At 41.6% G+C, this 23,892-nt stretch overlaps 1 protein-coding gene across 1 annotated transcript in view; it reads left to right on the top strand.

The window, feature by feature from the left end:
* Positions 1 to 1,219: 1,219 nt before the first annotated feature.
* The window catches only part of LOC126326972 (structural maintenance of chromosomes protein 4-like), a gene marked incomplete at both ends in the record, with an annotated part of 43,349 nt that continues 20,676 nt past the window's right edge, over positions 1,220 to 23,892 (top strand). Inside the window, 2 exons of the mRNA XM_049995815.1 lie at positions 1,220 to 1,408; positions 23,672 to 23,848. Of these exons, the coding sequence (XP_049851772.1) occupies positions 1,220 to 1,408; positions 23,672 to 23,848 (366 nt within the window). The remainder of the gene's footprint in view (positions 1,409 to 23,671; positions 23,849 to 23,892) is intronic.

Below are 23,892 nucleotides of genomic sequence, written 5' to 3'. Positions count from 1 at the left end.
CAAGAACATCATGTTGGATCCCATTCAAAGAATTGGGCATACTAACCACAGCTTCTCAGTATATTTATTCCTTAATTAAAATTGTTGTAAATAATACATCTCTTTTTCCAACTAACTGCTTAGTACACATAATCAATACTAGGCATAAGAACACTATACATGAAGATTTAAAATCACTTACTCTTGCCCAGAAAAGAGTCCAGTATTCAGGAACGCATATTTTCAGTAAGTTAACAGCAACCATTAAGAGTTAAGTTTCATACAAGGCACAATTTAGGCACAATTTAGACATAATTTAAAAGAATTTTTGGTGGCCAACCCCTTCTTTTCGATCCATGAATTTCTCAACAAGTGCAGTAGACCATTTTAATGAAAATTTATTATACTTTAATTTTTTGGCAATACTTGGTTGCAACAGCCAAGTCACTAGCTACTGTATGAATGATGGATTTAATGAAAGCAGATGTAAGTTTTAAACCTGTAGATATTAGAAGTTTAATTTTAATTCATGTACATAATTTTAAAGTTTATTGGCTGAGGCTTGTTAAAATTAATGTAACTCGAGTTTTTCTAATTACGTTTTAGTAATGTGTTTATCTGACATGTTCACACCCAGGAGGATCCCCTCTTTTGTGGGTCTGTGGAACGGATAATTAATCAAATCTAATTGTAAATGACAATAGAGAGTAATTATGTGCTAACAAGATAGAATAAATTATGCCATCATCTGTCAGGTGGGCATCTGCGACATTTCTTGAGCACTGAGCTTCCTAGCTCTGATTGGTAAACAGCCTGAAGACTAGGGCCCACTAATATCTTGTGACATATTTCTTGAGAAAGAGAAGACCCTACAAAAAATTCTGACTTGCAAATATTGTCTGTACAGAAGTGGAAGAATAGGTGTTGGCGATGTTACAGACAGTGAAAGTCTAAATGAACATCACTGTTCACGAATTTATAATGTGTGTGAAATTGTTTAAACATGAATGTTGAAACAGTTGCCATCACAGAACTAGACACAGGTTTTAAGTTAGTTCATGATATGGATCAGAAATGCTGGCCTGCAATGAACCCAATCAGTATTTCAAAGTATATTAATCAAATTATGATTTTGACAATTTGCATAGCAGATAAATTCACTAATCAGTATTGATTTTTGGCACTTTAGATTTTGTTTTACAGAGAATATATCTAATAATTGTTTTATTAAATTTTTCAGGGCTTTAACTCCATAATAGGTCCAAATGGAAGTGGAAAAAGCAATGTGATTGATTCACTGCTCTTTGTCTTTGGGTATCGAGCAACAAAAATAAGATCAAAAAATGTCTCATTTCTCATCCACAAATCGAGGGCTGATGAAAATATAGACAGCTGCTCTGTGTTGGTCCATTTTGCCAAAGTGATTGCAGTATGTATGTTTGTAAAACCTTCGGTATTTGTATACCTAAAAATATTTGCTATGGAACATTTAAGCCTGTATTAAGGTACTTTAAGTTACATTTCTGAAAGAAATGTCTTGAATTACAGTGTACTTGTGACTCATACACTATCTGCTAAATACATCATCCACAGTATACCATATATCCACTAATAACTTGTCATGATATTTCATGTTATTTGACACTAATTATTACAGAAATTTTGTCATCTTGGATACACAAGCAGAAGTAGTAGCTGTTTTCATCTCTCTGTGTGGGAAAGCAACAAAGTGCCATTTTTTCCATTGCCTGTCTGCCTCTCTGTAGTAGACAATGAAAAATTTCAATGCAGGATCCCTTCCAGCTTTGTAAGTGCATGTCTTGAATCATCAGCAAAGCAAAAATTAAATGACTTCATATGAAAGTTTTTTCTTATATTCAGCATTTATAAAATTGGATTAGTGTACTTCTCATAAAACCTACAGTACTGTACAAAGGTATCAGGCATTTTGGCCTCTTCACAAGAATTCCATTTTTTTTGCCCAAAACTCACTTCTTTCACATAGTTCGCTTTTAAAGAGTTTAGATTATTGGCCCTATCCATGTGATGCCACACCAACATATTTTTTCATTGATGTCTGTACTCTCATCCTCTCTCTGACCTCTTCTCATTCCCACACACACTCATTGTCTCCTCACAGCCCTCCTTGCTCTTTGAGGCCATTTCCAGTCCTCCCCTCCCCTCCCCCCTCCTCCCACTTAGTCTAGGATGTCTGTCACAGTCCCCCTACTCATTCTATGAGGCATATCCTGCTCTTGGAGGTGTAATGTGCCGACTGGCGGAACTCAAGATCTAACTCAAAACAACAAGGATCATACTGTACCACCATTGTGATGCTCCTGATGTATGGCTTCCTGCTGTGCAAAATTGCTTGATAAAGCGAATGGACCGTTACAGCAAGAATTAGGTACAGTTTTTGTATTGACAGTTGATATTATCACTGTGGATCACTATCCATTCACAGAAGATTCCAGTAGTAGCCGAGTGCCTGGCAAACACTTGAAGCCTAGCTTGTACAGTAGTTGCACTCATGATTAATAAAATTCTTTTCCGGGCTATTATGCCGTGGTCTGATGGATTTCGCATTGTAACCCAACGTTTCGTCCCCATCTGCGGAGGACATCTTCAAGGGGGTTCGTGGCTTCTGTTAACTTCCGAAACACACACTGTCTTACTACTGACTGCAGCAAATTTTTGTTTTCGCGTGCTCCCGCGCATAGGCATGACGTCACATGTTTTGAATACGCGATCGCAATTGGCCGTTGTCGGTTGCCGCCGCACATTTCATCAGTAAATTAAGCGGCATAGTGGTCCAGCCGGAGGACATGTTAGTAAGTTTCGATGTGGCATCGCTATTTACTATGGTTCCTCTCAATGAGGTGTTGCAACAGCTGAATAGAATTTTTCCTCCCGACATTGCAGAACTATTTAAATATTGCCTTACGACCACATATTTCAAATGGAACGATGAGTTCTACGAACAGACTGATGGCGTGGCAATGGGGACCCCTTTAAGCCTGGTTATAGCTAACTTTTTCATGGAAAAATTCGAGGCGCAGGCTCTAGAAACTGCCAACAAAAAAACCGAACATCTGGTTCCGCTACGTAGATGATACATTTGTGTTTTGGAGGCATGGCAGAGAGGAACTAGGCCATTTTCACAAACATCTAAACGGTATTAATCCGAAGATTCAGTTTACCATGGATGAGGAGGCAGAAGGGAGACTAAATTTTCTGGTTGTGCTAGTTTACAAGAAACAGGATGGTAGCTTAGGCCATACAGTTTACCGGAAACCCACGCACACGGATCGTTATCTACACCGGGATTCGAACCACCACCCACAACAAAAGTGAGGCATAATAAAAACGTTGGCGGATAGAACGAGGAACATCTGTGAACCTGGGCTACTGGATACGGAACTGGAACACCTCACTGATGCATTACTCAGGAATGGTTACTCAGCTGCTGAGATAAAAAGAGCGTTAAGACCGCCGCGTGAAAATCATAGCAATGCACAAGTGCTTGCAAAATCGAAAGTTTTCCTGCCTTTTATTAAGGACGTCACTGACCGCATAGGGAAAATCTTGAAAAAACGAAATATCGCGTTGGTTTACAAACCTACCCGGAAGATACAAGAACACCTGAGATTGGCTAAGGATGCTCGTAAACCGCTGGAAAAAGCAGGAATTTACAGGATCCCGTGTAGTTGTGGGGAGGTATATGTGGGTACCACAAAAAGAACGGTCAAAAAACGACTAGAAGAGCACAAGGGCAATTGTAGAAGGGGAGAGATTGATAGATCAGCTATTGCGGAACACGCTTTGCAGTCAGGAGACCACCACATTTATTTTGATAGAACTCAAGTACTGGCAGCCACAAGCGGATATCATGAAAGGCTTTACAGAGAGGCTATAGAGATTATGAAACACCCCAGGAATTTTAATAGGAAGGAGGAGGGCGTGAAATTGAATGACATCTGGATGCCGGTGCTGAAGAAGATGTGTACCAGTCTTCCGCCATGGGATGATAGCAACAGCGGACGGCGGCAACCGACAACGGCCAATTGCGCTCGCGTATTCAAAACATGTGACGTCACGCCTATGCGCGGGAGCACGCGAAAACAAAAATTTGCTGCAGTCAGTAGTGAGACAGTGTGTGTTTCGGAAGTTAACAGAAGCTACGAACCCCCTTGAAGATGTCCTCTGCAGATGGGGGACGAAACGTTGGGTTACAATGCGAAATCCATCAGACCACGGCACAATAGCCCGGAAAAGAATTTTATTAATCATGACAGTTCCGGCCGTGAAAGTTTACATTTTACAGTAGTTGCACTCTTAGACAACAAATTGAGGACAGATCAACCCTTTGGTGATCAGCAACTGCAATGATAATAAACACTGGTGGGACAGCAGACTACAATGCTTGATAATAACAAACAGTGTTTTCACTACACACAAAATCTGAGGCCGTACAGCAATGTTACTACACTACAAATAGATACACAGAAATATCCAAATCACACTGACAATCGCTATCTATCAGCAATGATGAGACTAACAGAATACAGCAACAACACGCATTATCTCCCTATTGTTCAAAGCAAGACACCTAAATTATTCCAATATGATACCCATTTATATTATGTCAAGCTAAATTGTAAGTCTACCTTGCAGTTGCACTCCCAAGCAATGACTTCAGCTTTTAACATTCATCTCAGGTATGAAGTGAGTGCAAAGACCAATTCATATTAAACTCGTATTTGGACAATGTTTATACCAAAATAGAGATAACTGAAGCAATAATTTTATTTCTTTCTGTGTAGTTTAACGTTGCTACATAAATAGGGTAACGGTGGGTAGTATGCGCCAGTTGGTATATCAGCTATTCACTACTACATAGCAGCATGGTACACAGTGTAATCTTTGCTGCCAGTGTCATTTTTCCATCCGTAGAGAGTTTGATTCCCTGTGTCGTACCATCTGAGAGTGATTATTGTTTGTTTGTGCTCCTACAAGTTGTTGCCTCAAATACTTTTTAACTTCACACTGAATCATTGCAGGTAAGAATATACTTACAAAACTGGAGCTGTTTTTTAGATTGCTCTATTAATATAATACACTAACAATTGCATTTCATTTGCTCTAACAATGTTGCTTACTACCATATTTTCATCTCACTGTGAGTCGAGTAGTATGGCCATGTGACATTCGCAAGGTATGGGCTACAGAACTTTTCTAAGATACTATGCCAGCATCTAAGAAAAAACCAGGTAAAGGTTGGGGAGAATGGTCAGAGAATGATATGAAAAATGCTGTTGGAAACATACTTGAAAATAAACTTTCTGAAAGAGCCACATCTGACTTATATTATGTACCGAGATGCACTCTCCAAAGGAAGTTAAATGCTATAGCTGAATGACTCAGCTGATATGAAACCACAAATGGGGTCTTTTAAAGCAATATTTGATGAAAGATGTGAAAAACTGTTAGTAGCTCATTTGATTGATTTTTAGATTCGAGACTGATGTCCCTGTCCAAAACAGGGTTTTAGAAACGGGCCTATGACCTTCCAGAAAAATTAAATTTGAGTCACAGATTCAATAAAAGGACAAAATAGCAGCAAAAGATTTTTGTCAGTTTTATGAAGCAGCACCCAAATATGACCTACAAAAAACCACAATCAGCTAGTCTGATGTGGTGTGTAGAGTTTAATAAACCACAGGTCTAAATTTTCTTCAATCAGTTTGAAACTCCCTTAAAAAAACATACTTTTCATCCATCCCAAATTTTTAATGGAGATGAGACTGGTGTATGATGTGTGCATTAAAATGACAAGGTTATTACAGTGAAAGGCAAATGTTAAGTGGGGAAAATTACTTTTGGACAGAGGGGGTGTAATGTTACACTTCTATTTTGCATGTGTGCAACTTGACAATTTATTCCTCCACTTTTTATTTGTCCAAGAAAGTTAATGAATGACCAGCTCATGATTGGAGATCCAACTGAAAGCATTAGTTCGTGCATTTCTAGTGGCAGGATGGCAGCTGAGGCTTTCCTTAAGTGGCTTAAACACTTTGTTTCCTTCCCAAAGCCCTCAGCAGGAGATCCTGTTTTACTGATAGTAGATGGGCATGCCAGTCACAAAGACTTGGACATCATCATGTTTGCTCAGGAAAACCATATCCATATGTTAAATTTTCCCCAACACACTTCTCGTAAGTTGCAGCCTCTAGATAAGACGTTCATGAAACCTTTCAAAACCTGCTACAACACTGTTTGCAGTTTGTGGATGAGGGCTAATCCAGGGTCAAGCATTAATGACATTGATGTTGCAAAATTGGTAGCTGATGCCTACAAGCAAGTGTGTGTACTAGATACTGCTGAAAATGCATTTAAATGCACTGGCATTTACCCAACAAATTCAGAGAAATTAACTGATATGGACTTTATGGGCAGTGATGTTACCAAAATTGTACAGGAGCCTTTCCCTGAGATGACGTATGACGTATGATGTCTGATGGGACTGCTGTTGCTACATCTAGGACACCCACATTGATCTCACCAACAGCTGTGATAACCTCCCCCTCCCCCACCACAGCTTTCTTCCCAGGCAAACTCTACAATCACTTTTGGAGACACCACCACTTTCTCCAATGCACTACACTCAAGTGTGGACATTCTGATTTTGTAAGTGTTTCAAAGAGGTGTTGCATTTGCCCTCCAGGAGCGAAAAGAGGTTGACATGTTGGAAAAGAAAGGCAGAGAGAATTGAAATATTGACACCAGCTCCAATAAAAAATATGCTGACAGACAAGATAGATCCAGAAGAGCAAAATGAAAAAGCACAACAGAAAGAGAGACAAATGAAAGTTCCAAAACAAGAACGAATGATGATCAATAAGAAGAAGAAACATGAATAAATCAAAATTTTTCATAATGACAGTCCAACACCAAGCACTTCTCAAGACATTGTAAATGTAAAATGTATTGTGTGTGGAGAAAGCTATGAGGAAAATTGGATTCAGTGTAACAAGTGTGAAGGCTGGGCACAAGAACTCTGTGCGGACATCGATGACCTACTTTTTTACTTTTGTGATCCCTGTAAGCTAAATAAATCATAGGGTAAATGAGCTATAACGTGCTATACATTGTGTATAGTATTAAACAATAAAACATTTTATTCAAAACAATGTTTTCAAATTCTAAACATTATGATATTGGTGTACTTCTTAACTGAGTTAAGCAACAAATATATTTTGTAATTTACACTTCTCCTTAAATGGCCCATAATACCTGTTGTTCCCTTAATGATACGTAATGTAGTCCACAGATTAACCACCACACCTTTGCGAATATGATCACTGACTGTTTGCAACAACTTCAAATCTGATTTTCACTCACTTAGAAAATTTCCTTACATAAATGTAATCTCGTTAGCTTTTATTAGTATTGGACTGTTGTGTAGTTTGTGTGTACCAATGCAATTAGCTTTTATTAGTATTGGACTCCTCCCCTTGTCGTTGGTGGTGAGGCTTGCGTGTGCCTCAGCGATACAGATGGCCATACCATAGGTGCAACCACAATGGAGGGGTATCTGTTGAGAGGCCAGAAAAACGTGTGGGTCCTGAAGAGGGGCAGCAGCCTTTTCAGTAGTTGCAGGGGCATCAGTCTGGATGATTGACTGATCTGGCCTTTTAACACTAACCAAAACGGCTTTGCTGTGCTGGTACTGTGAATGGCTGAAAGAAAGGGGAAACTACAGCCGTAATTTTTCCAGAGGGCACGCAGCTTTACTGTATGGTTAAATGACAATGGCGTCCTCTTGGGTAAAAGATTCCGGAGGTAAAATAAACCCCATTCGGATCTCCGGACGGGGAATACTCAAGAGGACGTCATTATCAGGAGAAAGAAAACTGGGGAGGGCCACCATGTTTACTGCTTGAGGCAGAGATGTCGAAACATTACTGTCTTGGTTTGACCTCTGCTTCCTAAATATTGGTGCCACCAAACATTTCAGTGTGGCTCACGGTAGTTACTCAGCCATTGATTTATCAATTTGCAGCCCAGGACTTTGCCGATCTATCTACTGGAGAGCACATGATGACCTTTATGGTAGTGACCACTTCCCCATCACCCTGTCACCTCCCCAGTGTCAGGCACATGGCACCTAAACAGATGGGCTTTAAACAAGATGGCCTCAGGAATTTTTACCTCTGCTGTTACCTTTGAAACCCCCCCCCCCCCCCCCCCCCCCCCCACACACACACACACACACACACACACACACACACTCACACACACACACATGGGAACATCAAAGTGATGGTTGAGCAGGTGAGTACAACAATACTTTCTGCAGCAGAAAACGTGATCCCTCACTCTTAAGCATGCCCCGGCGAAAGGCAGTCCCTTGGTGGTCGCCGGAAGTCGCTAAAGCAATTAAGGATGGTCGGCGAGCTCTACAGTGGCATAACCAGAACCCTTCCCTGGAGCACCATATAGCCTTTAAACAGCTCCGTTCCCATGTTCGGCAACTTATCAAACGATGGAAGCCTGAGCTTTGGGAGAGATAAACGTGTTTTTTGGTATGAGCCCCCAACAGGTGTTCTCAGTGTTAATATAAAGGCGTGTTATTTACAACCCCCCCCCCCCCCCCCCCCCCCCCAGCCAATCCCACACTAAAACGGTGGATGGAAGGGAAAGCCCTCTCATTCACTACACGCCACAGTGAATCCTACAACACCTCATTTACAGTGTGCGAGCTCCTCAGTGCCTTAGCACATTTCCCCAACACAATTCCTGGGTCAAATCAGATTCAGTCAGACGATTAAATCTCTCTCATCTGACTAGAAGCGACATGTCCTCGTCAACTTCAACCGGATATGGTGCGATGGCACCTTTCCATTGCACTGGTGGGAGAGCATCATAATACTAGTGTCAAACCAGGCAAAAACCCACTTAACGTGGATAGCTATTGGCAAATCACCCTCATCAATGTTCTTTGTGAGCTGCTAGAGCATATGGTACGTCGATGATTGGGTTGAGTCCTGGAGTCACATGACTTCTGCCAGGGTCGCTCTATCACTGATAACCAAGTGTCTCTCGAGTCTGCCATCCAAACAGCCTTTTCCAGGTGCCAATACCTGGTTGCCATCTCTTTTTTATTTATGAAAAGCATATGTCACCACCTGGCGACTTCATATCCTTGCCATATTATGTGAGTGGGATTTCGGAGGCCCCCTCCCGATCTTTATCCTAAATTCCCTGTCGCCTCATACTTTCTGTGCCCAAAATGGTGCAGCCCATAGTTCCCCCATATCCAGGAGAATGGGCTCCCCCAGGGCTCTGTATTGAGTGTATCTCTATTTATAGTCGACATTAATGGTCTAGCAGCAGCTGTTGGGCCATCCGTCTCACCTTCTCTGTATGCAGACAACTTCCGCATTCCGTACTGCTCCACAAGTACTGTTGTTGCTGAGCACCACTTACAGGGAGCCATCCACAAGGTGCATCATTGGCTGTAGCTCACTGTTTTTGGCCCGAAAGTCATGTGTTACGCACTTCTGTCGGCGTTGTACCAAACATCTGGAACGGGAATTTTACCTTAATGATGATCCACTCACTGTAATGGAAATATATCGATTCTTATGACTGGTTTTCCATCCCCAATGGACACGGCTACCTCAACTTTGTCAGCTTAAGCAGAAGTGCTGGCACCACCTCAATTTGGCCATTCGCTGCCGGAGAAACACCAACTGTTTTGCAGATAGCTCTACTCTGCTGCAGCTGTACAAAGCCCTTGTTCAATCCCGCCTTGACTATGGGCGTGTTGTTTATGGTTCTGCGGTGCCCTCAGCATTGTGTTTACTTGACCCACTGCACAAATGTGGTGTTCACATAGTGACAGGAGCTTTTAGCATTAGTCCAGGGACCAGCATTCTGGTGGAGGCCGGAGTCCATTGTTTGCAGGGTAGGCGTGTAAAACTTCTGGCCAGTTACATAGCACACATTCGTAGTTCTCCTGCACATCCGAATTAGTCTCCTCTTCCGTCCCATGGAGGTTCATCTAATGCATCAGTAGCCCAGGTCAGGCTTCCAATTACAGTTTGTGGCCGATCCCTTCTTTCTGAACTGGAGTCCTTGCCATTATCACCTGTACTCGAAGTCCATTCACGTACACATCCATGGTGTACACGTAGGCCACAGCTTTGCTGGGACCTTTCAAATGGCCCTAAGGACTCAGTTAACCCAACGGCTCTATGCTGCCACTTGCTCTAAATTCTTGACATGTACCAAGACCATGAAGTGGTTTACACTGGCGTCTTGATGGCTGATGGTCACATCAGCATTGTGTATGTCAATGGACGACATATTGAACAACATTCCTAGCCCAATGGCTGCAGTGTTTTCACTACCGAACTGGTGGCTATCCCTCATGCTCTTGAGCACATCTGTTCATGCCTTGGGGAGTTGTTTCTTCTGTGTACTGACTCCTTGAGCACATGCTATCGACCAGTTCTACCCTCATCATCCTTTGCTAGCGACTATTCAGGAGTCCATCTGTGCCCTGGAACAGTTTAGCCATTCAGTGGTGTTTGTCTGGACTCCAGGTCACATTGGAATCCCAGGCAATGAACTTGCCGACAGGTTGGCCAAACAGGCTACGTGGAAACCGCTTACGGGGATGAGATTCTCTGCAACTGACATGTGTTCATTACTACGCCACAAGGTTTTGCAGCTTTTTGAGATGGAATGGCATAACCTCAACATGCACGACAAACTACATACCATTAAGGAGACTACAAATGTGTGGAACACCTCCATGCGGGCCTCTCGCAGGGACTCTGTCGGCTCCTCATTGGCCACTCTTAGGTGACACGCAGCTCCCTCATGTGCCATGATGACCAACCTCAGTGTCAGTGTGGCACCCAGCTAACAGTGGCACATATCTTGGTGAGTTGTCCTTTTTTGGTTGCCCTTGGACTGACTCTTCAGTTACCAGACTTGTTGCCATTAGTTTTAGCTCACAACACCTCATCGGCTAATTTAATTGTACATTTTATACATGATGGTGGGTTTTATCATTCTATATAGCTTTTTGTGCATGTCCTTTGTCCCTTTGTGATCTCCACTCTAACGCTTTTAGGCTGGATGTTTTGATGTGTCGCAGAGTAGCTGGATTTTCCTTTTTATTATCATTGTTGGCCAGCCACGGTCATCTGCTCTCTTGTTTTTATCCCTTCTACCTGTTTCTTGCTTCTCTCCTGTTTTGTCCATAGTAGTGTTGGTTGTCCTCCTGTCATTCTTCTGTTTCTTCCATTCTCCTGTTATTGTGCTGAATGTCTCCTTTCTTTCCTTCTTTCCCTTGTGTAATTATCTTGCTAGGAACAAGGGACGAATGACCTCACAGTTTGGTCCCTTCCTCCCCTCCTTTAAACCAACAAACTAACCCTTCCCCCACCCTCCCCCCTCTTTTAAACCAACAAACTAACCAACCAACTGGTGGTGTTGAGCAGTGCCTACAGGGAGCCATTCACAAGGCACAGTCATGGACTCTAGCGCACAGCTCCCAGTTTTCAGCTGCAAAGTTGTGTGTCATCCACTTGTCAGCATCATGCCATTCATCTGGAACCAGAACTTGATCTTAATGACGATCCACTCACTGCAGTGTAGACATACCAATTTACTTGGTTATCTCACCTTTGTCAGCTTAAGCAGAAGTGCTGGCAGCACCGCAATGCACACCAACTGGGGTGCAGATTGCAATATGCTGTTGCAGCTCTACAGAGCCCTTGTTTAATCCCGCCTTGACTATTTGAGGCTCGTTTACAGCTAGGCGGCACCCTCAATGTTGCATTTACTCTACTCAGTGCACCACTGTGGTGTTCGCCTAGTGACAGGAGTTTCTAGAAAGAGTCCGGTGACCAATGTCCTGGTGGAGGCCAAAGTCCATCCAGTGCGGATCTGACGTGCACAACTGCTCACCAGTTATGTTGCACACATTCGTAGTTCTACTAAGCATCTGAATTATCATCTCCTTTTCCCACCCGCGGCAGTTAATCTCTCACATCAGCGGCCCAGGTTAGGGCTTAAGATTGCGGTTCGCATGCGATGCCTTCTCTACGAACTGGAGTCCTTGCCTTTACCACCTCTACTTGAGTTCCATTCAGACACACTTCAGCCAAAGCTTAGTCTGAACCTTTTGCATGGCACTAAGGACTTCATTAACCCTGCAGCTCTCTGCTGACACTTCCTCTCAATTCTTGACATATTCCTGGGCTCTGAAGTTCTTTACACTGATGGCTCAATGGCTGATGGTACTCTTGGCTTTGCCTATGTACACAGAGGCCATATTGAACAGCATTCTTTGCCCGCCTGCTGCAGTGTATTCACTGCAGAGCTTGTGTCCATGTCTCATGCACCTCAGACCATCCGTTCCTGTTCTGGTGAGTCGTTTCTTCTCTGTTCTGACTCCCTGAGCAGCTTATAAGCTATCGACCATTGCTACTGCTGCCATCCTTTGGTAGCAAACATCCAGGAGTCCATCTATGCCCTGGAATGGTCCAGTTGTTCAGTGGTGTTTGTGTGGTCATGCTAACATTGGGTAATCATGAAAACCAGTGGCAAAAAAACACTGTACTGTATCAAAGGATGAGAAAGTATCCCACATGTTACACCAGATTGTACAGGATGGCAGGATTGGGTTTTGTTGTAGACGTCTGGATCACAGTGGTTAATTGAAATGATAGAATGACAAATTCCAGGAAAAAACCCTGGAGGGTCCCTTCTTGAAAAGGGGTGTACTTCTGAGCCACCGAGGGAAGCAACCAACTGCTGGGAAAGGTGGCCACTACAGTCAAAGACCCAACAGTGTCATGGAAGAGTGGAAGGAGGAAGATATGTTAGCTGGTCAGGTGCCAGCATACAAGAGCACGAAGCAACTGTCCGCCATCCTGTATTTGCCTGAATTCCGAGCATCGTGTAATCCTCTTATATCCACATTGGCCAGGGATTGTGAATAAAGCCCATTTAATGTGTCCCTCGTTCAGTAATCCCTGCCATTTGAATGGTAACAGGTCTGCAGTGCGTGCTGAAACTGTGATAGGCTATGAGGAGTTGGTACACAATCTCTGCTCATAGCAAACAAATGAGAATGCTCAATAATTTTTTAAAAATTTACTTCCCCTACCCCCCTGAAGCAGGTGGCTCCTGTACACAACTTAAAAATACTGCCTCCAAAAGACAACACAGAAATTGCTATACACCAAAGGTATGGATAGGCCTACTAGAAAACATACACCTGACACACAATGCATAAGACCCTGTGACCCCTTGGTTACTGATGAAGTCTCATGGTGAGCAGCATCAACTGGATACCAAGTGTTAAGTAGATGTATCACTGGAGAACCCCTGCTATCGAAGTTATTTGGCTAAATGATGTGTGCTGTTTGGTGATAATGCTGTAACTCTGAAGACTGTTGACAAGTGGTATGAGGAATGTTTAGGACAGCCATTAACCTGAAAAACAGAAGTGCAAAAGGTGGTAAAAATAATTTGTTCAAAGGGACAAATAATCATTAGAGAGCTTACAAAAGAACTGATCTTCTCAATGGGTCTGTGAAAAAGTGTTTTAACCAATATTTTGCAAATGAGGCGAGTGATCGCAAAACTTGCTTACATACTGTTAACTACTAAATGGAAAAAATGATGGGCTGTTTTGTGTAGAGTTCAAGCATTTTCATTCAGATCGGGACTTCACGTCTAAAATTGTAACTGGAGATGGAACATGGGTCTATGGGTATGACCTTGAGACAAAATATTAGAGTTCTTAATGGAAAACCAGAGAAACTCATTGCCATACAAAAAGACACATCAGTCAAAATCAAAGATCAAAGTCACATTCATTCTCTCTCCCTCGTTTCCCCTCGTTTCCCCTCGTTTCCCCTCGTTTCCCCTCGTTTCCCCTCGTTTCCCCTCGTTTCCCCTCGTTTCCCCTCGTTTCCCCTCGTTTCCCCTCGTTTCCCCTCGTTTCCCCTCGTTTCCCCTCGTTTCCCCTCGTTTCCCCTCGTTTCCCCTCGTTTCCCCTCGTTTCCCCTCGTTTCCCCTCGTTTCCCCTCGTTTCCCCTCGTTTCCCCTCGTTTCCCCTCGTTTCCCCTCGTTTCCCCTCGTTTCCCCTCGTTTCCCCTCGTTTCCCCTCGTTTCCCCTCGTTTCCCCTCGTTTCCCCTCGTTTCCCCTCGTTTCCCCTCGTTTCCCCTCGTTTCCCCTCGTTTCCCCTCGTTTCCCCTCGTTTCCCCTCGTTTCCCCTCGTTTCCCCTCGTTTCCCCTCGTTTCCCCTCGTTTCCCCTCGTTTCCCCTCGTTTCCCCTCGTTTCCCCTCGTTTCCCCTCGTTTCCCCTCGTTTCCCCTCGTTTCCCCTCGTTTCCCCTCGTTTCCCCTCGTTTCCCCTCGTTTCCCCTCGTTTCCCCTCGTTTCCCCTCGTTTCCCCTCGTTTCCCCTCGTTTCCCCTCGTTTCCCCTCGTTTCCCCTCGTTTCCCCTCGTTTCCCCTCGTTTCCCCTCGTTTCCCCTCGTTTCCCCTCGTTTCCCCTCGTTTCCCCTCGTTTCCCCTCGTTTCCCCTCGTTTCCCCTCGTTTCCCCTCGTTTCCCCTCGTTTCCCCTCGTTTCCCCTCGTTTCCCCTCGTTTCCCCTCGTTTCCCCTCGTTTCCCCTCGTTTCCCCTCGTTTCCCCTCGTTTCCCCTCGTTTCCCCTCGTTTCCCCTCGTTTCCCCTCGTTTCCCCTCGTTTCCCCTCGTTTCCCCTCGTTTCCCCCCCTCCAGTATTGAGGGCAAAGTGCAATCAGAGTTTGTTACAAGAGGAAAACCCCAAAATGCCAAATTTTATGAGGACGTACTGCAGTGACTGCAAAATTATGTAGAAATGGAGACACCAAAATAAATGGGCCAATGGGTCCCTTCTTCATCATAATATGCCATTACACACCTCAGTTTTGATTTGTGAGTTTTCTTTGCTGGAGAAAGAGTTCCTGTCTGTCCCCATCCACATTACACACCAGATTTAGCATCATAAAATGTCTAGCTCTTTCCAAAACTTAAATTGTGCTTGAAGGAGGACATTTTGATGTCATCCCTAACACTAAGGAGGCCACCTGAATGCCCTTCCAAAAGAATCCTTCTAGAGATGCTTCCAGTCATGAATTCAACATTGGGGTAACTGCATCATTAGCTAAAGACATGGTACTTTGAAGGAGATTAAATCAAATTCTAGGTAAGTTTATTACTGTGTTTTTACTAGAATTATTCAGCACATTTTTTGAACACATCTCATAATATGAATTCGTACAAACTCAAAGTGATCCACAGGTCACATTTGTAGTTCATTGCCTCATACAAAATAGATTGAAGGAAGTAGTAAACTGTTGATGTCTGGGTACCTCCAACATTCAGAACAATGAGGGTGTCTGTAACTGAGGAAGATGTTCAAAGGCAGATTATAAAAACTGTGACCCATTTCTTCAGTGAAGGTATAATCTTCTAGATTGTTTAACTGCTTTGTGTTTTATCTACACAATAGCTCTTTTGACCCCTCTTCTGGGATCTAATTCATGATCTTCCAGTAGTGACAGTTAGCGAAACACTGTCAAGACCAGTGCCACATTCTCTTTTAAAAGGAAGTTTCTGTGCACTTATACTAAAGAAATGGGGTTATTGGGCAAAATTCCTGAGGCTATCATTGGTGGGCCATCATCACTGGATAGAGAGGAAATTTATTCAGGCTTATGCTGAAGAAGAGTTATTCGTTAAAATTCTTCCTGCTACTAATCAGTGGGCCATCTACCTGGCTGGTTTAAGGCCCAAGTGATATAAACGGTCACTTAAGGTGCCCTGTGGAGAGGGGTCCCAGATTCACCCCTAGAAAAAATTTCTACACAGTCTATCATACTCAGTAGAAAAAAAGAAAAACTATTTCCAAGCTCACCAGATTTCTTTTTAAAGGTCTTGTGAATAGTCCAAAGAATAGCAAGTTCCGTCTGAGGCAGGGAGGGAAGGGGTTTGTGTGCCAAATGATAAATTGCTTATGTGTAAAAATGCAGGGGGTGCCAGACGATATGTTGCTTGTACAGGCAAGTGTTCTCATACTTACCATGGCCAATGAGGTATTTTAAATATAACAGAGAATTTTATGAGCAATCTGATGCTGTTGCCATGGGCTCACCCTTGTCACCAGCAGTTGACATTTTTATGGAGCATTCTGTACAACAGACATTAATTTCTGTGCCACTTAAGTCTTCTTGTTGTCTCTGCTATGTGAACGATACATTTGGTATATGTCCCCAAAGCAAAGAAGGGCTTCACAGATTCCACAATTTCTGAAATAAGATTCATTACAAGAGAAACTATGCCCTTAAAGGTAAAGTGTGATGTTAGTCTCTCATTCCTAGGTGTGTTGGTGTGTAGAATATCTGACAACACTCTAGGACGAAGACTGTATAGAAAGCTTGTGAACAGAAGTATATCTGAATGTCACTTTGCACTATGACCCAGCCCAGAAACGATTTTTGCTGGACACACTATCTTCAGATACATTCTGTATCAAAGGCAGTTGAAATGAAGTCCCATGCTTCTTGACAGAGCGTAGGGGAACAATGCGTGAGACCCGCACTGCTGTACTAGGCAAGGTCCTAATGAAGGTGGTTTGCTGTTGCCTTCCTCCAACAGTAATGGGGATGGACGACGACGACGACGACGACGACACAACTTCTCCCAGTCATCGCGGGGTAGGTGAAAATCCCGAATCGAACCCAAGACTCCCATGCTCAGGAAGTGAGAACACTACCATGACACCACAAGCAGTGGATGTCAGTTACAGTAGCCACTTGGAATCTGAGTTGGATTTCTTAAAGAATAAAATGGAGAACATCGGCATGATTGTTTGTCAATAGAAAGTGCTTTTAAATGAAGTGTTAGTTATGCTAACAGGTACGATGTAGAACTGCCTACTAACAATGTTAGGTTGCCATTCATTTCAGGTTTCACTGATCACATCTACATCTACATCCACATCCATACTCCGCAAGCCACCTGAGGGTGTGTAGCAGAGGGTACCTTGAGTACCTATCAGTTCTCCCTTCTATTCCAGTCTCGCACTGTTTGTAGAAAGAAAGATTGTCAGTATGGCTCTGTGTGGGCTCTAATCTCTCTGATTTTATCCTCATGGTCTCTTCGCGAGATATACGTAGGAGGGAGCAATATACTGCTTGACTCTTCGGTGAAGGTATGTTCTCGAAACTTCAACAAAAGCCCATACCGAGCTACTGAGCGTCTCTCCTGCAGAGTCTTCCACTGGAGTTTATCTATCACCTCCGTAATGCTTTCGCGATTACTAAATGATTCTGTAATGAAGCATGCTGCTCTCCATTGGATCTTCTCTGTCTCGTCTATCAACGCTATCTGGTACGGGTCCCACACCCGTGAGCAGTATTCAAGCAGTGGGCGAACAAGTGTACTGTAACCTACTTCCTTTGTTTTTGAACTGCATTTCCTTAGGACTCTTCTAATGAATCTGCTTTATTGACAATTAATTTTATATGGTCATTTCATTTTAAATCGCTCCTAATGCCTACTACCAGATAGTTTATGGAATTAACTGCTTCCAGTTGCTGACCTGCTATATTGTAGCTAAATGATAAAGGATTTTTCAGTGTATTTGCAGCACATTACACTTGTCTACATTGATATTCAATTCCCACGCCCTGCACCATGCATCAATTCGTTACAGATCCTCTTGCATTTCAGTACAATTTTCCATTGATACAACCTCTTCATATACTACAGCATCATCTGCAAAAAGCCTCAGTGAACTTCTGATGTTATCCATAAAGTCATTTATATATATATTGTGAATAGCAATGGTCCTATGACACTCCCCTGCGGCACACATGAAATCGCTCTTACTTCGGAAGACTTCTCTCCATTGAGAATGACATGGTGCATTCTGTTATGTAGGAACTCTTCAATTGAATCACACAATAGGTCTGATAGTCCATATGCTCTTACTTTGTTCATTAAACGACTTTGGGGAAATGTATCAAATGCTTTGCGGAAGTCCAGAAACATGGCATCTATCTGGGAACTCTTGTCTGTGGCCCTCTGAGTCTTGTGGACGAATAGTGTGTGCTGGGTTTCACACAATTGTCTTTTTTGAAACCCATACTGATTCCTACAGAGTAAATTTGTAGTCTCCAGAACAATCATTATACTCGAACATAATACATGTTCCAAAATTCTACAATTGCTCAATGTTAGAGATATAGGCCTATATTTATGCACATCTTTTTGACTTCCTTTCTTGAAAATGGTGATGACCTGTGCCCTTTTCCAATCTTCTGGAATGCTATGCTCTTCTAGAGACCTACGGTACACCGCTGCAAGAAGGGGGGCAAGTTCCTTCGTGTACTCTGTGTTAAATTGAACTGGTATCCCATCAGGTCCAGTGGCCTTTCCTCTTTTGAGCATTTTTAATTGTTTTTCTATCCATCCATCATGTCTTTCGATATCTACCATTTTGTCATCTGTGCAACAATGTAGACAAGGAACTACAGTGCAGTCTTCCTCTGTGAAACAGCTTTGGAAAAAGACATTTAATATTTCGACCTTTAGTCTGTCATCCTCTGTTTCAGTAAAATTTTCTACAGAAAAATGGCATACAGATGTGGTGGTGTCCAAAGAACAGGATGCCAAAGCAAGGTTAGCACCTTGCAACAAAATTACAGAAAATGAGTTGCAGCATGCTGCACTGATGAATGAGAAATGCTGATGTAGCCACACCTCATAGGGCAGTTATATTTCAGGTGAAGAGTCTTGTAAATTTATCTGTATAAGTGTTATTTAGTATGCATGATAGGTTGTAAATACTCAGAACATTCCTATGGAAGTGGATTGTCACAAGTTAAGTAAACTTTGTATCTATATTATAATAAAGTGAACTAATATCTCGTGTGTTACAATTCCAGTCAGTCTCCTCCCACATCAAACCCAAGAACACACTATTGTACCATTGACTGTATTTTTGTTCAGTTCCCCACAGACCACATGCTTCAGTCAGAACAAAATACAAGCCTTTTTTCAATGCAAAATGGACGCATCTGATTACTTCCACAATCCAAGATTCTACAAAATCGTGTGTGGCTGCATGGCAGTGTGTATATAGGTGAAACAGTATGGATTGTGAAAGAATGTATTAATGAACATGAGCGCCACATATGATTAACCCAGTGTGAATAAGGTGAGAAATTGTTACAACAGTATGAGATGGGTATTAGATACCCAAAACTTTGATGAATTTTTGATACTAGAATCGTGCAGTAAGTATTTTTTTACTTGGAATATTAATGATGGTGTCTATGAAACAAGATGAGTAAGTAAAATACTATATTTAAGATATAAAACCTTTTCTTTTGCATGAAATAATGAAGAGTGAATATTTTCTCAGAAAAAGTGTTTCATACATTTAACATTTTTCATACAAAATTGAAACAAAATTAGTTTCTTTGCTCAGTTAACTTAGTTATATTATCATCTAATTACAAAACAGAAAAAGAAAATAAAAGGTCTTATGAGATTAATTAGCTAAGCACATTCTCCACACATAAAAATTGCTTGTTACACCTGTATTGGCTTCTCACACTCTGAACAAGAATAATGTGAAGACTGTCATTTATCAGATTCAAACCTAAATTACAAATGAAATCTCAGCACTTAATGCATTTTTTGTCACCTTTGTTATTCCCTCTGTAGATTGTGATGGCACTTGTGGCAGCCATATTGAGTATACCATAAAAAATTGTCGGACGCAAATGTCTGCTGTTGCGGGCAACATCATAGTGGTACTCAGTTCATCTGTGACATCGACACTGGCTGTAGTTGCATTGTTATAAGTAATCATTTCTGGTTTTCTTTTATCACCTGTCAGTTGGTCCATGTCTTCATCATGGTTTAAAGTGGATATAACCAGCACAACTTTATTTATTTATTTACTTTTTTTAGGTATGTAGGACACCAATATAACATCATTCATGAACCCAATTTGAGATCTATAGACTTCTGTCCCTTTTTGGAAATATCAGGCACACTGACAGAAGTCAATGAATGTTCTCCCAAGAGATGGATCGTAAGAGGGGTAACTAGTACACCAATTATCGAATGTAAAATTCCTACTTATTTTTGTTACTGGCTCCACTAAATGGTTTACAATATGATATGCTTCATTACTAAACTGGTAAGGTCCTGGTGGTTGTTTTCTCAAGTAAACTTCTGGTTTGAGGATATAGAACGTCTTTGCTTCTACAAGAGCATATATTTTTATGCCATATTTGCTGATTTGTCTGGCACGTATACATGGAAAGGACATCTCCCTTGGAAAGATTACACCATGTCATCAGTGTTCTCAGATGGCTTATAGTGTTCTTGAATATTTTCAACAAAATTATTAGAAATACCTCTTCTTCTTTTTCCTTTGGTCACAGGTGTTCTTATCATTGAATCTCAAACAATTTTGGAGAAAGTATAACCACTGCAGTGACATTATAGTCTGAAAGATTGCATCTCCAGTACCATCTGTACACCACACATCATTCACATTTTGTCTATTTGAGTGGTTTTGGACCACTGTATACAAAAGTCTCATAAATGTCTTCAAATCCTCCAAAGTTTTATCATTGGCGTGGTACTGCTCTTTTTCTGGGTACTTTCCCCTGATAGTCCTTATTTGATTATTTGTATGTGTAAATGTAGTATTCAACATACTGTTTGTTATAAAAAGACTCCAATTTTCAGTTTCTGTTTTAGAATGTTTTGCAGCACCTTTTACACCTTGAGAATTGATAATAATATTCTCTGAATGAAAATGAACACTTTGCGTAGGAAAATCCTTCAACCATCTTTGGACCTTTAAAAAATCCCACATACCTCAGGTGACTGACTAGGAGCTGCTAACACAGATTTTGGCCCTTCCAAATCATTCAAAATACCCTCTTGCTCTGAATCACTTTTCCCTTCTTTGAGAAGCTTTGTCAATATCTTCAGTGCTCTGAGTCATAGGAACTAGCATTTGAACAGTTTTCTAGAACTTGTTCTAGTAGATCTTGTACCTGACTTTTATATTCTTCGTAAGTCACCTTGAGAAATCTAAAAATAAATTAAAGAATGCTATAAATAACTGTATATCTCATAAACTTGCTGACAGTTCAAAACTGTAACACCAACTATGAGGTCGGCTGTAATGTACCCTAGCCACCTTTGCACACATGTATCTCCCTTTGACGCTGGCACAACAATAAACTCAACAGTACATCACCCCTCCCCCCCCCCCACCCCCCCACCCCTCCCTTACCTCCAGCTACTGTGACACCAAGATTTGTGTGGCAACAATGATGTTCAATAGTCAGCACTACAAAACACCTCGGGTATGACATACAAGACCTCACCCACGCCAGGTTAAAACAAAATGCGAAGTCTGTGGTAGTGGAGCATGAAGACAACTGTGGCCAAGACACTGATTTCAATAACATGTGTGTGCTGGCCATGGAAACTAACATCTACGGAAGAAAACTGATTGAAATTTCTGAATATGAGTGTTTTATTTAATCGTATGGTGATTTTATACAATATTCTTATAATATAAGACAAGATTAAACCTTCGAGTCCAGGTTTTTCAACCAATTAATTAAGCTGGGTGTGAGAGTCGTCGGGAATTCCAGGGTATGAATGAAGCAGACAGCGTTGGACTAGACGTTCAATTGTCTGCGCTTATTGATTACGTTCACACATTGGTGAACTGATCCAGCCCCATTTGTACCTGAAGCAGCTACAACAACCGTGTTCAGTTCTTAACCTGTTGAGGCCACACCAGAGGTTCCTTGGTAGGTCAAAACCTTTTGGCTTCTTTGTGGTACCAAGGCGATGGGCTCTTGTTCCCAATATTTTTGTTGACCAGTCATGCTTCCAGCTTTCATTTAGATCAAACCCAGCTGCAATGAGTTGTTCTGCATTGCTGGTCTTCTTGATTGCAATTATTGCTGTGGCAGATGACAGAATTTCTGGTGCAGTGGTAGAGCTTGTTTCCACCTTAAGTGAGGTGGAGGGATGTGACTCAATACAGGTAACCAGTGGCATGGGATTGATTTGATGGGACCAATAATGCAGAGCATTGTCATTCAGTTTTGTGTCTACCTTCTTCACGTGTACACTTTCCAACCAGACAGGTGCACAGTACTTGGCAGCAGATTACACAAGACTGATGCCAGTTAAACGCAGACAGTCAGCAGAGGTTCCCAAGGTGGTACCACTTAGCTTATGTAGTATTTTGTTCCTTGCAGCAACTTTATGAGAAAGCTTGGTGATGTTCTCTTTGTAGCTCAAGGTTCTATCTAGAGTGATTCCGAGATATGTAACTTATATAGAGAAGACAGCTATAGACTTCCAGCTTTGTGGCTTGTTGCCATGAGGGAAAGGAATACAAACATTATACCGGAAGCCTCCTCTACAAACAATAATATTTTTGATAACCAATCTCCCTCTCTTGCTCTGCTCACTTTTCTTCTATCCAATAACAATGAGTCACTTATAGTAGTAGGAAAGATTTTAATCAATAACTTTCCTTCACCACAAATGTGAAAAAGCTTCCTCTCTATCCAATAAAGATGGCCCAGCAGTTGTAGACACAGCAATTTTAATCAATAATTCTTAAGAATAAGTGCAGTAAAACTTCCCTTTATTAAACAATGTGACACTGGCCTTGACAGTGTTCAGTTGTCTGTGAACACCACAAGATCCCAGCAGAGGGGCTGAAATATTTATTCTGTAGAAGAAACATGTCATAGTCAATCAAGATTTTACCTTTAGTCACAATGGCCACAAAAGCCTTCAGACATACTTTTCCAGTGCTGGGTTAGGTCAAAGGCATTGGGTAGGAGACTGGGTAATAGTGATAAAAAAATGGCTGGGGAAACCAACATCCTGTGATGGCATTCTTCTTGCTCTGACATGCAACATTTTACTCTGCTCACATGGCCCACCTGCCAATGGTATTTGTTGTGGCACATTTATTTCAGTACACCACATTTTAATGGCAGTGGTTCATTTTCTGATGGGGAATCTACAGCAACTTTAAGTATGAACAAGCCCTTCATTTTACCTAATGGTAAGACAAGGTGTTAAACACTAATCTTCCTTTTCATCTTTTTTAATGTTGTATTGACACAGTTAATCTTAAGTGCAGAAGGGCAATGAAATAATATGATTAAGAGCAAATGGTGGTGATTACGAAATTATGTAAGGCATTTACAAGACAAAAAAAAAAAAAACAAATATAGTAAAGTTAGTGATTTTAATCTATGTAAATAGTGCTTGAAGAAACCAAGAATACTAGTGCAAAAACATTGTGCAGTTTGTCACTGAAAACGATGTACCATTAGATTCCAAAAATTTAAGCTCCAATATGTTCCAGCACATCCATAGGAAACTAAGGGCAAGTGCAGTTCTTGCTGGAACAACACAACTGTTCATCAGCATTCTGTCCACAGTCCACATAGCAAGAGCTGAATACTTATCCATTGGTTTTGAATATTTACATGTCTAAATAACATCAATTACTCACTTACTGTTGTCAGTTAATTACTACAATTTTCTTTCTTTTTCAGACTGGTAATGAAAATGATATAATTGAAGGTTCAGAGTTTAGCGTTGGTCGAATAGCTTTTCAGAATAATACATCATTTTACATATTAAACAATCACCAAGTTAAATTCAAAGAAATTTCAGAATATCTGCATAAAAATGGAATTTATTTGACTCAGCAAAGCTTTCTCATACTTCAGGTATGTTTACTAGTTTGTAATATCAATCATCTGCACAGAAAACT

The sequence above is a fragment of the Schistocerca gregaria genome, unplaced genomic scaffold (assembly GCF_023897955.1).
Source record: "Schistocerca gregaria isolate iqSchGreg1 unplaced genomic scaffold, iqSchGreg1.2 ptg001007l, whole genome shotgun sequence".
Taxonomy (NCBI): domain Eukaryota; kingdom Metazoa; phylum Arthropoda; class Insecta; order Orthoptera; family Acrididae; genus Schistocerca; species Schistocerca gregaria.
This window is presented reverse-complemented; position numbering and strand designations above follow the sequence as displayed.